This window comes from Equus przewalskii, chromosome 25 (assembly GCF_037783145.1).
Source record: "Equus przewalskii isolate Varuska chromosome 25, EquPr2, whole genome shotgun sequence".
Lineage (NCBI taxonomy): Eukaryota > Metazoa > Chordata > Mammalia > Perissodactyla > Equidae > Equus > Equus przewalskii.
Genome location: NC_091855.1, coordinates 2768625 through 2784008, shown reverse-complemented (window position 1 = coordinate 2784008; position 15384 = coordinate 2768625). Strand labels below are relative to the sequence as shown.

General features: G+C 38.6%; 1 protein-coding gene across 1 annotated transcript in view; it reads left to right on the top strand.

Annotated features, from left to right (window-relative positions):
• WDHD1 (WD repeat and HMG-box DNA binding protein 1) overlaps positions 1-14756 on the top strand; it is a 63714-nt gene extending 48958 nt beyond the window's left edge. Inside the window, exons 18-25 of the mRNA XM_008524966.2 lie at positions 1100-1323; positions 1421-1539; positions 1724-1780; positions 2762-2805; positions 3472-3639; positions 4229-4359; positions 11536-11674; positions 13951-14756. Coding sequence (XP_008523188.2) covers positions 1100-1323; positions 1421-1539; positions 1724-1780; positions 2762-2805; positions 3472-3639; positions 4229-4359; positions 11536-11674; positions 13951-14151 — 1083 coding nt within the window. The 3' untranslated portion in view covers positions 14152-14756. The remainder of the gene's footprint in view (positions 1-1099; positions 1324-1420; positions 1540-1723; positions 1781-2761; positions 2806-3471; positions 3640-4228; positions 4360-11535; positions 11675-13950) is intronic.
• The last annotated feature ends 628 nt before the right edge of the window (positions 14757-15384 follow it).

Genomic DNA, 15384 nt, shown 5'->3' with positions numbered 1-15384 from the left:
AGAAATGAATCATTAGGCAATTTTGTCGTCGTGCAAACTTGAGAGTGCGCACAATTTACACAAACCTATATGGTGTAGCCTACTGCACACCTAGGCTATATGGTTCTAATCTATGGGACCACCTCTGTACATGTGGTCCCTCGTTGACCAAAACATAGTTATGTGGTGTGTGACTATATTCCCTTGCATTTTCAAATGCCCCCCGAGGCAGAGTACCGCTTTGAGAAGTGCTGCTTATAGATAAGTGATACTTGAAAACTTGAGGACACACAGGAGAATGGCTAAAGCTCTGTGCTGATGGATCAGACATGGGATGTCTAAGTAACAAAATAAACCTACCCTATGAGTTAGGACACCCTTAGTAGTCTTGGACGTATTAATTTTCCTCACATTATACTTGAGGTGCCTCACTTTGAGTTGTCAAAATTCATACCAAAAGAAAAATAGTCAGTTTTTTCTAAGAGATGTTAACCGAATGCATTTTGTTTTATATTAAGTATAAAAGGTAGAGCAAGAAAAAGGAAGTTCTTTGTTAATGTGGAAGTTGTGTAACTGTTTCTGATAGTTGGGGATCATAGATAATCACACTTAAAAATTAATGGATAAGTCTACTTGCCCCCACCCAAATTCACTTAGTAGCATTTATATGCCAATTCTGGGCAAAGTAATAACAAATAAATCATTTACAATGTATTCCTTCTTTCAATTTGCTACCCTACTTGGTGAGGGCAGGAAAACAAATTTAAGAGAACCACATTTGAATTTTAAATGAATCTCTTACTTTCCTTGCAATTAATAGCTTGAAATGATATGCCATATTTCATTGAATCTATGCTACTATTGATTGTAAATTGTACCATTATTTTATTTCTTTAAGCCACTGAGACAGAAAATAATGCTGCCAATTAAATTCTGACCCACCATTAATTGTAAGACTCTTTCCAATTTCAGAGATGTTAAAATGTGTAAAAATGTGCATCTTAGAATCAATGAGACACAGTATCTAGAAGACTGTTGTCTCAGTTTTACTAGTAGTATCATTCTTTTATTTTTAAAAAGTTTACTTAACATGGCTCTTTTTTCTTTTCTTTTGAGTTAGCTTTCTTGTAAACTGGAGCGGGAATTTCGTTGTGTGGAACTTGCTGATCTAATGACTCAAAATGCTGTGAATTTAGCCATTAAATATGCCTCTCGTTCTCGGAGATTAATATTAGCCCAAAGACTTAGTGAACTGGCTGCAGAGAAGGCAGCAGAATTGGCAGCAACCCAGGTGGAACAGGACAAAGAGGAAGAAGAGGATTTCAGAAAAAAGCTGAACGCTGGGTAAGAAACATTCTGTTGTTTGAAGTTTTCTTCATCATCCTGGATATTAAATTGATCTTTGCATAGCTCTTTATTGAATAACATTACTGTCTTTTAGTTATAGTAACACTGCTACAGAGTGGAGCCAGCCAAGCCTCGGAAATCAAGTTGAAGAAGATGAAGAGGACACTGGAGAAGTCGATGATGTAGAAGAAAAACCGGAAATACGTAAGCATGGTAAGATGCATTTTTAATGCAAAGTTGAGAAATGTCATTGGTTTGTTTGTCCCCATTTTACTAAGCTGAGGAAAATTGAATACCCATACTTTTTCAAGACATCTTTCCTGTGTGATTGTTGATTATAGAGGATGACTTTATCTTCCCCCTTACATTATATTGTTTTATCTTAATTATTCTATAGGACAGAACCCATTTTCCAAAAGTGCAAATTCCGCTGATGTGCCAGCTATTAAGTCAGGTAGGAAATATTTGTGGTTCTGTAATATCCAGGAAATTTCACAAGTAGTCTTTCAAATGATACATCTACTCAATACACCTTACCCTTTAGGGCCTTTTGTTTTTTGTTTTTATCAGAGATATTGTTTGTGAACTGTAGCATTTAACAAATATTTATTAAATGCCTATTGGGTGTCAGGTATTTGACTAGATGGGGGAAACAGAAGTCAAGCAGGCATGCATGGTTAATCCCTGCATAAACCTTATGACATCAGTTGACTTTTTAAACTATGTACATATATTACTTTGATTTAAAAAATTACCTTTTAAAACATGTACAGTGTATTAAAAGAGCATATAACAGGTGTCTGTAATCTAGTCAGTGAGGGGAATGGGCTGGGACCCCAAGGAAGACCTCATGAAGTGTTTAAAGCAAAGACCTGAAGGAGGAATAAGAGTTAGGTAGGCAGAGGTGGGTGGGGGCAGAACCAGAGGAAAAGTATGTAGGCTTAAAGAACAACATGTATGAAGAGTGTAAGTGTGGTATGGAGAGCACGGAGAGCTAAGAAAAAGTGGTGCTGAGTGGTTTTGGAGCAATGGGCAGACCCATGTAGGCCATAGTAAGGATTTTGATGTTTCTTCTAAGGTCTCTGGGAAGCTGTTGTAGGTTTTCAGGAAGGAGCATAGCATGGCACATTGTGCAAAGGAGGAATGCATATAAGGAGACTACTGAGGCAGTCCAAGTGAGGTTGATTAGTGGCCTGGACTAGGTTGGTGGTGGTGATGGAGAAAGAATGGAAAGAATCGAAGAGATGTTTCAGAAGAGATGACGTAGAGAGCGTGGAAGTTCAAGGTGTGGTCATATATAGTTGTTAATAGTTTTAAAGTTGCAGAGTACATTTATTTTCATGTAATAGAGATAAAATATTTCATTTATTGTTATAGAAGTCAGAAGTCTTTTATGTTTTACCACTATTAAATGAGGGTTTCTTTCTTATGAAAGGTGCGGTTACCTCTAGCAGCCAAGGACGAGTAAACCCCTTTAAGGTAAACTCTTTCCAGTAATATTTCCTATTATTTAAACACATTTCCATATAGAGAAATATTTCCAAACCATCAGATAACCCTCCCCAGACTTGGAGGCATTAAAGACTGAAGCAGGTCTTTGTGAAAGCAAAGATGAAAGCAGCCCTACTTCACACTTGGGATAAGGGTTATATTTTGTGCTTATCTTCTAAGTACCTATGGGTTGTTTTTTTTTTTTGAGGAAGATTTGCCCTGAGCTAACTACTGCCAATCCTCCTCTTTTTTGCGGAGGAAGACTTGCCCTGAGCTAACCTCCATGCCCATCTTCCTCTGCTTTATATGTGGGACGTCTACCACAGCATGGCTTTTGCCAAGCAGTGCCATGTCCGCACCCGGGATCCAAACCGGCGAACCCAGGGCCGCCGAGAAGCGGAACGTGCGCACTTAACCGCTGTGCCACCGGGCCGGCCGCCTAAGTACCTATGGTTTTGAAAGATACTCCCTTTTTTTCTTGGGGATGTGTATTTGAGAATATGTGCATCAGTCTTAATTTGGGTACCAAATGTATTCAATTCCAAAGGTGAGACTACTGTAAGCACTTAACAGAAATTTAAAGGAAAAATAAATCTCTTGGGATTTTTCTTTTCTTCTTTAAACATAAAGTGCTAATACTCGTTTCCTCTTTAGATATCAGCCAATTCCAAAGAGCCAGCCATTTCAGTGAATTCACGTTCAGCTAATATTTTAGACAATATGAACAAGTCATCCAGGAAATCTCTTGTGCTTAATCGAGGTACCAACAGTGAAAAGTCTCCAGTTATAAAGCCTCTGGTCCCAAAGCCAAAGTCGAAGCAGGTACCATTTCCACTGTCCACGCCTGCACTCAGCAGCACGGGATCTGTCTTCCTTTCATTTTGTTCACTTTTCAGGTATAGGGGGAGACTCCAGTTGTTTGTAAGTGATTGTCTGCGAGGGTGTTGGTTTTTAATTCTGGTTTTGCTTCAGAATCACTTTTTAAAAATATATGTAGCCAGACCCAAGGGACTCTGGCATCTATCTGCATTTTTTTTAATTTCCCAGATGGTTCTGATGCATATCCCTCTTTGCTGGTGAGTAGTATAGTACCTGGTTTTAATCTTGCCTTCTTCTATATTCTGATTTTGCCTCCCAGCTGTCTTTACAAATTTGTCATCAGTAAATAGATCTGTTGTTTATCTTTTCCATTTCATATAATTTTATTCATTTAGAAAACATGGAATTTGAAGTATCGTTTTTTTGTTTAGTGTGTATATGCATGTCTATTTTCAACTGAGAACCTTAGGACTTCACATGTGGGTATAAGAATTCTAAATAATTATAAATATTGTCCCACATTTGTCAAAACTTGCTTGTAACATATAAAATCATTAGATTTTGTTGCAGTATTCATTATGTGTTTTTATAGGCATCTGCAGCATCCTATTTCCAGAAAACAACTTCCCAAGATGATAAGACTGAGGAAGTGAAAGAACAAAATCCTAAAAGTTCATCATCTGAAACGCCAGCTGTGTGTCCTCAAAACACCGAAAACCAGAGGTCAGGACATAGAGAAGTTTAGTATTCTCAAGATTCAGTATCCCAGTAAAAGGCACACAGAAGCAGCAATACAATATGCAACTATGTTATTTATTATTATAAATAATATGTTGGCACTGGTAGTGGTATTCTGAACACCTGTAACTCTAAGGAACCCACAAATATTGACTAAGGTCTATTTATATTACGTATTAAAGTAGGCTTTGAAAAATTGTACATGTGTTTTAAATTATAGATACGTTTTATTGGGACATTATATTTCATAATTAGTTCACTTTTTTGTTTGCCTTTAGATAGTAGAGCTACATGGGTGAAACACAGTGCAAAGATAGAAAAAGATGTGATGAAGAGTAAATCTCTTTCCTCTCCACCCAGTTCCACTCTCCACAAATAGTCACTGCAATAAGTTGCTTTTTTTGTTTTATTTTTTCTCAGTAACATTGGATTATAACATTAAATAAATTTCAGGTGTACATCATTATGTTTCAAGTCCTGTGTAGATTACATCATATTCATTACCCAAAGACTAATTACAGTCCATCACCACACACATGCCTAATCATCCCTTTCGCCCTCCTCTCTCCCCGCTTCCCCTCTGGTAACTACCAATCCAATCTCTCTCTCTCTGTGTTTGTTTGTCATTGTTTTTATCTTCTACTTATGAGTGAGATCATACAGTATTTGACTTTGTCCCTCTGACTTACTTCACTTAGCATAATACCCTCAAGGTCCATCCATGTTGTCACAAATGGCCGGATTTCATCATTTCTTATGGCTGAGTAGTATTCCATTGTGTATATATACCACATCTTCTTTATCTATTTGTCCCCTAGTGGGCATCTAGGTTGCTTCCAAGTCTTGGCTACTGTGAACAATGCTGAAACGAACATAGGAGTGTATCTCTACACATTTGTGTTTTCATGTTCTTTGGATAAATACCCAGCAGTGAAATAGCTGCATTGTATGGTAGTTCTATTCTTAAATTTTGGGGGAATCTCCATACTGTTTTCCATAGTGGCTGCACCAGTTTGCACTCCCACCAGCAGTGTACAAGGGTTCCCTTCTCGCCACATACTCTGCAGCATTTGTTGTTTCCTGTCATGTTAATTATAGCCATTCTGACCAGAGTGAGGTGATATCTCATTGTCGTTTTGATTTTCATTTCCCTGAGAGTTAATGATGTTGAACGTCCTTTCATGTTCCTGTTGGCCATCTGTATATCTTCTTTGGAGAAATGTTTGTGCAGATCTTTTGCCCATTTTTTAATTGGGTTGTTAGCTTTTTGTTGTTGACATGTATGAGTTCTTTATATATTTTGGATATTAACCTCTTATCAGATATATGGTTTGCAAGTATCTTCTCCAAATTATTAGGTTGTCTTTTCGTTTTGTTGATGGTTTCCTTTGCTGTGCAGAAGCTTTTTAGTTTGATGTAGTCCCATTTGTTTATTTTTTCTGTTGTTTCCCTTTGCCCGGTCAGACGTGGTACTTGAAAAAATGCTGCTAATACCAATGTTGAAGAGCATGCTGCCTGTGTTTTCTTCCAGAAGTTTCATAGTTTCCAACCTTACATTCAAGTCTTTAATCCATTTTGAGTTAATTTTTGTGTATGGTGTAAGATAATGATCTACTTTCATTCTTTTGCATGTGGCTGTCCAGTTTTCCCGTCACTATTTATTGAAGAGACTCTCCTTTCTCCATTCTATGCTCTTGGCTCCCTTGTCAAAAATTAGTTGTCCGTAGATGTGTGGGTTTATTTCTGGGCTCTCTATTTTGCTCCATTGATCTGTGTGTCTGTTCTTGTGCCAGTACCATGCTATTTTGGTTACTATAGCTTTGTAGTATAGTTTGAGATCAGAGAGTGTGATACCTCCAGCTTTGTTCTTTTTTCTCAGGATTCCTTTGGCTATTCAGGGGCTTTTCTTGTTCTGTATAAAATTTAGGATTCTTTTTTTTTTGAGGAAGATTAACCATGAGCTAACATCTGCTGCCAATCCTCCTCTTTTTGCTGAGGAGGACTAGCCCTGAGCTAACATCCGTGCCCATCTTCCTCTACTTTATATGTGGGATGCCCGTCACAGCATGGCTTGCCAAGCGGTGCCATGTCTGCACCCGGGATCCAAACCGGCAAGCCCTGGGCTGCCGAAGTGGAACGTGCGAACTTAACTGCTGTGCCACCAGGCCGGTCCCAAATTTTAGGATTCTTTATTCTATTTCTGTGAAAAATGTTGTTGGAACTTTGATCGAGATTGCATTGAATCTGCAGATTGCTTTAGGAAGTATGAACATTTTAACTATATTAATTCTTCCAATCCAAGAGCATGGTTTATCTTTCCATTTCTGTGTGTCGTCTTCAATTTCTTTGTAAATGGGATCGTATTCTTAATTTCTCTTTCTGCTACTTTGTTGTTAGTGTATAGAAATGCAACTGATTTTTGTGTGTTCATATTGTATCCTGCAACTTTATCATATTCATTTATTATTTCTAAAAGTTTTTTAGTGGATTCTTTAGGGTTTTCTGTGTGTAAAATCATGTGATCTGTAAATAGTGACAGTTTCACTTCTTCTTTTCCAATTTGAATCCCTTTTACTTCTTTTTCTTGCCTGATTGCTCTCGCTAGTACTTCCAAGACTGTGTTAAATAAAAGTGGTAAAAGTGGGCATCCTTGTCTCGTTCCTGTTCTTAGAAGAATAGAGTTCAGTTTTTCTCCGCTGGGAATGATATTAGCTGTGGTTATGATAAATACATATGTATTGCCATTTTGTCACTTTTTTTCTGAGTATTTTAGTAGCTCTTCTCTGTTCATTTCTTCTTGTCTTGCTCTCTTCCCTTGTGGTTTGATGCCTTTCTTTAGTAATATGTTTGATTTCCTTTCTCTCACTGATTTGTTTATTCATTATAGATTTCCAGTTTGTGATTACCATGCGGTTCCTGTATAATATTCTACATATATAACAATCTATATTGAGTTGATAGTCTCTTCAGTTTGATATCTTTCTAAAAGCTCTGTTCTTTTACTCCCTTCCTCCCACATTTCTGTTTTTGAAATCATATCTAATCTCTTATTTTGTGTGTCTATCCATTACCCTCTTATCATCAAAATAGGTAATTTTAGTACTTTTGTCTTATTATCTTGCTAGGTGGTTGATCTGCTACCTTTACTGTATTTTTGCATTTACCAGTGATTTTGTTGCTGGTTTTTGGGTTTTGGGGTGGTTTTTTTTTTCGTAATTTTCTTATTCCTATTTGTGGTCTTCTCTTTCCCATTTAAATAAGTCCCTTCAGTTTCTCATAGAACTGATTTCTTGGTGATAAACTCCTTTAATTATTGCTTATCTAGGAAACTCTTTATTTCTCCTTCCATTCTGACTGACAACTTTGCCAGGTAGAGTATTCTTCGCTGTAAGTTTTTTCCCTTCAGCACTTTAAATATATCGTGCCCCTCTCTTCTAGCCTGTAGAATTTCAGCTGAGAAGTCAGCTGATAGCTTTATAGGTTTCCTCTATGTGTAACTTGTTGCCTTTCTCTTGCAGGTTTTAGGGTTCTCTCTTTATCTTTAATTTTGGACATTTTAATTATAATGTGTCTTGTTGTGGGCCTCTTTGAACTTATCTTATTTGGTGCTCTTTCTTCTTCCTGTACTTGGATGTCTATTTCCTTCCTTAGGTTAGGAGAGTTCAGCTATTATTTCTTCAAATAGATTCTCTGCCCCTTTCTCTCTTCTACTTCTGGGACACCTGTAATATGGATGTTAGTGTGCTTGATGTTGTTCCAGAGGTCCATTAGTCTGTTCTCGTTGTTTTTAATTCTTTTTTTCTTTTATCTGTTCAGCTTGGGTGATTTCCTCTAGTCTTTCATCCAGCTCGCTGATCCATTCTTCTGTGTCATCTACTCTGCTGTTGAATCCCTCTAGTGAATTTTTCATTTCCAGTATTGTATTCTTCTGTTTTGATTGGTTCTTTTTTATATTTTCCAATTCTTTGTTGATGTTCTCACTGAGTTCATCCATTCTTCTCCCAAGATCAGTGAGCATCCCTATGACTTTTTGTTTGAACTCTTTGTCAGGTAGGTTGTTTCTTTCTTTTTCATTTATTTGTTTTTCTGGGGTTTAGTCCTGTTCCCTTATTTGGAACATATTCCTTTGCCTCTTTCTCTGTAGTTATATCTACATATTCGGTAGGTCAACTTCATCTTCTGATTTTGGAGAGGTGGCCTTATGTAAGAGATGCCTTATGAGGCTCAACAGTGTGCCTCCCTCTCATCACCAGTTCCAAATGTTCCAGGAGTGACCTCTATATGGGCTATGTGTGTCCTTCTGTTGTACCAAGGTTGCTCTTCCTCCAGGTGTCCAGGGAGGCTAGACTGTCCCCCTGGCTGGCTGGTTGTAGTTCTCAGCTGCATGTGGCTCCTCTGGACCCTTCAGTCACTTTATCAGGTGTGGGGAGCCCCAGCACAGTTAGCTGCAAGGTCTAATTGCACATTCCTGTTGCAGTTTCCTGTTCTGTTATGTGAGTAGGCCCCAGCATGACTGGTTGCTAGACTCAAGGGCTTACAATTGCTGTAGGCCTCCAGCCTTCAAGGCTGTTGTCAGCTCTCAGGATTGCAGCTGAGTGGGGCTGGCCCCAGGCATGGGAGCACTCAGTTGTTTCAGGCTTTAGAAGGTGGTGTTGATCTTCTATGGGCTGTTTGAGAAGCTTGAGTCTTCTGCAGCTGAGAATTCCTGGAACCCACAGAGCCACACACACCATCAACACAGACCCGCCATGTGTGCGTGTCCTCACCCCCTGAAGCAGACCCAATCATCCCTTGCAGAGGCCCCACACACTCCACCCACTCCTTACACATGCCCTACCCCTCAGAAGCGGACCCACTTGGCTGCAGGGATCCAGGGACCCAGCCTAGGGCTGGCTGCCTGCCCTTGCTGAGCTGGATTAAATCAGTACCTTAGTGGGTGGGCAGACCCCTGGGCTAACAGACCAGGGGAAGAACTCCAATGGCATATCAATAATGGCTGCCACCAATGTCTCTGTCCCTGGAGAGGTTTCACCTCTCACCAAGATGCACCCAGAGCCTATCAATTGAGTATCTTTTCACCAAAGGACTGTGCACCTTTCTTTCTGGTGATTTTAGGTTGCTTTCTGAAATGAGTGAATCTTTTGTGGGCCCTTTAAGAACCAGCTTTATTTTCTCTTATGTCCTATAGCTTTTCTATGGATATTGCCCATTGTTGTTAATAGCCAGCAAAGCCATAGTATGACACTCGTCTCAGTTGTGCTGAGTCCAAAGGATGCTTACAGTGGTAACGCTCCCCTGCTCAGGTCCCCTGCTCCTCCAGTGAATGCTGTGTACCTTAGGAATGCTCCTAACCAGCCGTGAAGCCCCGTGGCTTGCAAAGGTGGCTTTTTTTAATCTCCAGAAAGGAATTTCTGCCTCTTCCACCTCAGTCAGGACTGTCCCTTGTTTCAGGGGTTCTTTTTATCCAGTTTCGAGTTTTCTCTCAGGGGTAACTGTTCCAAGAGTAGTTGTGAATTGGTTGTGTTGGTGGGAGGAGGTGAATTCAGAGTCTCCCTACGCTGCTGTCTTGACACCCCTCTGCAGTAAGATTCTTATATAGCCTCTACAATTGTTCTATTCAAGTACAAGCACTTATATTTGTATATTTTTTTAGTGTTTTCTTTTTTTTTGAGGAAGATTAGCCCTGAGCTAACATCTGCTGCCAATCTTCCTCTTTTTGCTGGGAAGACTGGCCCTGAGCTAACCTCTGTGCCCACCTTCCTGTTTTATTTGTGGGACGCCTGCCACAGTGTGGCTTTATAAGTGGTGCATAGGTCCACACCTGGGATTCAAACCAGCGAACCCCAGGCCGCCAAAGCACAGCACACGAACTTAACCGCTGGCCTCTTTTTTTAGTTTTACAGAAGTAGTGATATACACATTGTTCTATACCTTGCTTTTTTTAACTTAGGAGCTTTTGCAGGTCATTTCATATTACCACATAAAGTTTCTTTAATCTTTTTACATCCATTGAATGGATATACCATTTATTTAGTTCTCTACTGGTAGACAAAAAGTGATTGCTGGTCTTTTGATAGTACGAACAGTACTACAATGAATAACTTTATATGAATGTCATTTCTCACATATACATGTAGCTATAAGATGATTCCTGTATGGTTCAAATTAATGTATTCTTGTAATTCCAAAAGATATTGCCAAATTTTTCTGCATTGATATTATATCATTTCATACACCCCTAGCAATAAGAGAGTTCCTGTTTGTCCATATCCTATTTGTCCACGAATGTAATATGTCACCAAATTTCTTGATCTCTATTATGCTAGATTTATTTAAAATGCATTAAATTTTAATGTTAAATTGAAAAAGTCACCATTTCATTTTTAGCATTGTGTATTTCATTTTACCAGTATCTATGTTAACCAGTTTAATTTGAAGGGGTAGCTATGGTTTTTATGTTTTCTATTTTGTTCTGAATTTAATTTAGATATTAAAAATTTTATTTAAGAAGATTCAATTTTTTATAGTGTCACCTGGCTCTATAGAAAAAATAGTGTTCAGTAAATATTAAATGTTTGCATTAAACCTTTACTTGTGACCTAAAGACAATTTGTGTCAGAAGTGAAATCTCATAAAATTGACAAGTGTGCTGTGTCCATGCTTTACATAATGATGATATCAGAAAGGACCCACACTCCCAGGTCAGCTGTGAGAGCAGGGGTGAGGGGACGGATAAGGAGCTTGAGAGACGTTGTGAGGATTTCAAATAGCTGGTTTGGGAAATGGAGAAAGAGCCTACCAAGTATCCATGGAAGAATTTTCCTGGGCCAGAGGGGCTGGGTGAGATTGGAGACCTTGAGCCTGCCAACATTCATAAGAGAGTTGAAAGTACAGAGTTCACAGTTGCTACACTTGGAAAATACAAATGTGAGTAAACCCTTTGAATTGACCTTACAAAGGATTTATCAGTTTATTATTCCTGCAGTCTCCAGGCAGTTTTAAGTAATATGTAATATGAATATTAACAAGTGTAATTAATTGTGTCTCTCTTACTTTATATCCGTATGCAAAAACTTATGGTTAGTTACTCACCTGAAAAATCATAAAGCACTTTACACTGTGTGTTAAGCATGAAATTTTTTCACATAATTGCTATTTTAGGCCAAAGACTGGGTTCCAGATGTGGCTGGAAGAAAACAGAAGTAATATTTTGTCTGACAATCCTGACTTTGTTGATGAAGCAGACATAATAAAAGAAGGAATGATTCGATTTCGAGCGTTGTCAACTGACGAAAGGAAGGTAAGGGTGATTGTTCTAAGACTGAGATCTCAGTGAATTCCCAGGTTCTAAAAATTCTTATAGAAAATGCCTTTTTCTGGTTTTGAAAATTGAATACATTTCAGTAAACTCTTGGTGAAGACGACATTAAATAATGGAAGTGTCAGCTTTGAACATTTGGATATGTAATTATTATTATTAGTGCTGATGATTAATTTTGTGTCAGATATACTGTTTACATCTGTGTAAGTTCCTGCATATTGTAAGTTAGGGGACTACTCCAAGAAAAAGTACATTACTTATAAATCAAAAGCAAATAAAATTAATAAGTAAAAACGAAATTAATTCATGTTTTTGGATTACTACTTTAGGGTCCTTGTAAGCAAAATTTTTAAAAGTGCTGTTTACTTACACATTGAATACTAAATGAGAATGCTACTTTTGGGGGAAAATGCTGGTGTTCTGTTCCAGCCTTTCACAGGGAAGTTAGGACAGGTGGCGTGTACCTATTGTTCCTCATGTAAATTCCTGCCGTGTGAAGGAAGGCTAGGAGCAGCTTTCTGTTGCAAGGGGAAGGAATGTGTATGGTGTATGCATTAAGTTCTTATACTTCACTTCCCCAGGGGTGGCAGTGTGCAGCCTGGGCACCTAGGGACACAGATACTTACCTCGATCAGCTGGGTTTTATAAAGGTATTGCAAAATGAGGAAGCTAGAAACTGGTCTGACCACCTCTAGCCTCATTTAGAATCTCATCAGCAACTTTGTGTTGCTCATTTTTTGTAAGTATTTATAAAAAGACACAAATTCTAAAGAATTAGATAAAATGGCATCTGAATGACTAAGCCTAATGCAGCAAAAGAGGAAGAGACTTAACAAAAGTCCTAATTGTGTTTTGAATACTTCAAAATGTAACCAATATTTTCAAGGTAAACCTTAAACATTTACTTAAATTCAGTCTGTTAACGTGAGAAATTCTACAGCTCAAAGCATCCTTTTTCTACAGTAAATGCATGGGAAAGGAAATAAAGCAGGAGGAGGAACTACTGAGGTTTAAGAGATGGAGAGAGTGAATTTTCTTAGGGTCCTGCTGAGTGAGTAGAAGCCAATTCCAAAAGGATATTGTCGGGGAGGAAAATCCCCTTTCTTCCCTTCTTGTGTTCTTCTGGTTGGGCTAATAGTAAAATTGACGCAAGACCAGATTAACAGGAGAAAAACCCAGTTTAGTATGTACATATTAGTGATCATAAAGAAAAATGCTCAGAAAGTGAACAAGCAGGCAGGATATATGTCTTTTCACAAAGAAACAGAAATTTGTAAAGAATTGACAGGACAAAGAAACAGGTTTGAGGTCCGTAATCAGTGAGGAATTTACATGGAGTTTAGTCTTGAGGTAGGAAATTAGCAAGGGTCGTTTCTGGGGGCTTCTCGGTGCCAAACCCCTAGTTCTGTGATAAGGATGCAGGGAGAGCGCCTTCTACATGGGAAATTCCTTCCCTGCTTTTCAGGGGAAGAGCGACAAGAGGGTCAGAATGCCCTTTTTGCTTCTCAAGTAATTTTAATTCAGAATAATCAATAAGCTATTGTGGGATATTTTGGGGTGGCCTGCCCTGGGCCCCAACACAGTGTGTACTGTATGTAACATCCTGAAATGACAAAGTGATAGGGATGAAGAGCAGAGTACTGATTGCCAGGAGTTGGGGCCTGGATGAAAAGTGTATGTATGGGGGGAGGGCAACTTGAGGGACCCTTGTAGTGATGGAGCTCTTCTGTATCTTGAATGTGGTGGTAAATACAAAAACCTACAGTAGAATTAAGTACACACACACACAAATGAGTAGAAGTAGAAGGGGAGATTGTATTGATGTCAATGTCCTGGTTATGATATTGCACTTCAGTTTTGCAGGATGCTGCCATTGGGAGACACTGGGAAAAGGGTGCACAGGATCTTTCTGTGTTATTTCCTACAACTGCATGTGAATCTACAATGATCCCAAAGCAAAAAGTTTTATTTTTAAAAAGTACCTGCAGTTGCAGTATTTTGCACTTAATATGGTTAAATACAAGCAGAGTTCAGATTAAAATATAGAGGTAGAATGTAAATTTTCTTAGTGCTCTGCAATTAGGTGATAAGAGATTTGCTAACAATGAGAACCCTTAATGATTAGCTTAACAATTGAAGGGCTAATTATGCTGCCATCTGTGCTGGAATGTTACCTGGAAAAGTAAAGAAAGCATTTCTTTCCTATTTCTTTGTTATTGTCTAAAAATCTTTTCTCCTCCAATATTTTTGCAAAGGCATGGGCTACCAAGGGCAAAGGAGAGGCTGCAAGTGATGGAGTGGGAGCAAAGAAACGAAAACGTGTCGTCGATGAAAGTCATGAAGCTGAAAACCAGAAAGAAAAAGCAAAGGAGACTCTGAATTCACCCAAAAAGCAAAAACCTTTAGATCTTTCTACGAATCAGAGACTGTCAACTTTTGCATTTAAGCAGGAATAAAGAAGTAACCTTAGGAAAGTAATGGATTTTTTGCTCATCTTTGAGGAATCTGGACTTTAAGTTTTTTTAATCTTTAGGAAACTCATTATGTGTTTTTAAAAGAATTTAAAGACTACTGTTTGTCTTTATAAGGTAGTGTATTGGTGTAGGGCAGGCGTAAAAACTGTCATCTCTGCAGATTGCTCTGCCCCCAAATGGAGGGACATTCAGCACTGTGATTGTGGTCACTGACTGGAGGCCACTGGCATGTCCCAATGGAAGTCAGTTTGATTCCATTTCTTGCCATCAAAATCATCAAAGCCAAGATCTTAAAACCTCTGAGCTTTGGAGTACCTTGTAGGAGTCTCCTTGTTTGGTTTGTGCCGTGCTGGGAGGTACCATAGTCGGCCTCTTCCCGAGTGGCTGCAGTAGACTGTTCTCTGTGTCTGGCCTGGACCTAGGGGACCATGTTGTCTTATATGGGCCCTAAACATGTAAATAATTTTGTAGATGAGACTTTTTCTTCTGTCTGTTTTAGTAATTTCTTCATATGTGACTTTCGATTGTCTATATAGCCTGGTTTTATTTAAATAAATAAAATTTTCACATTTCCATATTTGGCTTGATATGGTCTTAACATTGTATTATTTTATAGTATTTATTACCATAATTTCCACTACTGCCCCCATCCTGCTACACATTGTACACAGAGAAGAGAAGAATCGGAGATATTGTTTCCATAGTATTGCAGCCGAGGGCACAGTGTGGTCCTGGTAAGATAATCTGGTATCAGCATCAGCAGTACTTTTCTGAGCAAGTCTTTGAAGCCTTGATAAGAGAGAAGTTAAGAGTTAGGGAAAATGTTTAACTCCTTTTTATTTTGAACAAACAAGATTTAATTAAGTATTTCATGCTTAATTAAGTATTTTTGGTTAAGCAGAGCTTAATACAAATGCAGCCACTTTAATGAAGGCAAAGTACAGGGGTTGGGGCTAGTAGTAAAATAAAATCACATGGCTCAAAATTGAGGATAATTTTACAGGTTGGAAGAAACAAAATATGTAGAAAATTTCAAAGTATAGGAGCCAAAGGATACTCCTTATCTCAGCTGACTAAGGTTAGGCAGGGACACGTCTGATTTTTTAATGAGTAGCTGGTGTGAGAGACGTAGCACAGTGGTTGGGAATACGGATTTCAAAGCCAGACTACCCAGTTTGAAGACCCACTGCAGTACCTGCCAGCTGAATAACCTTG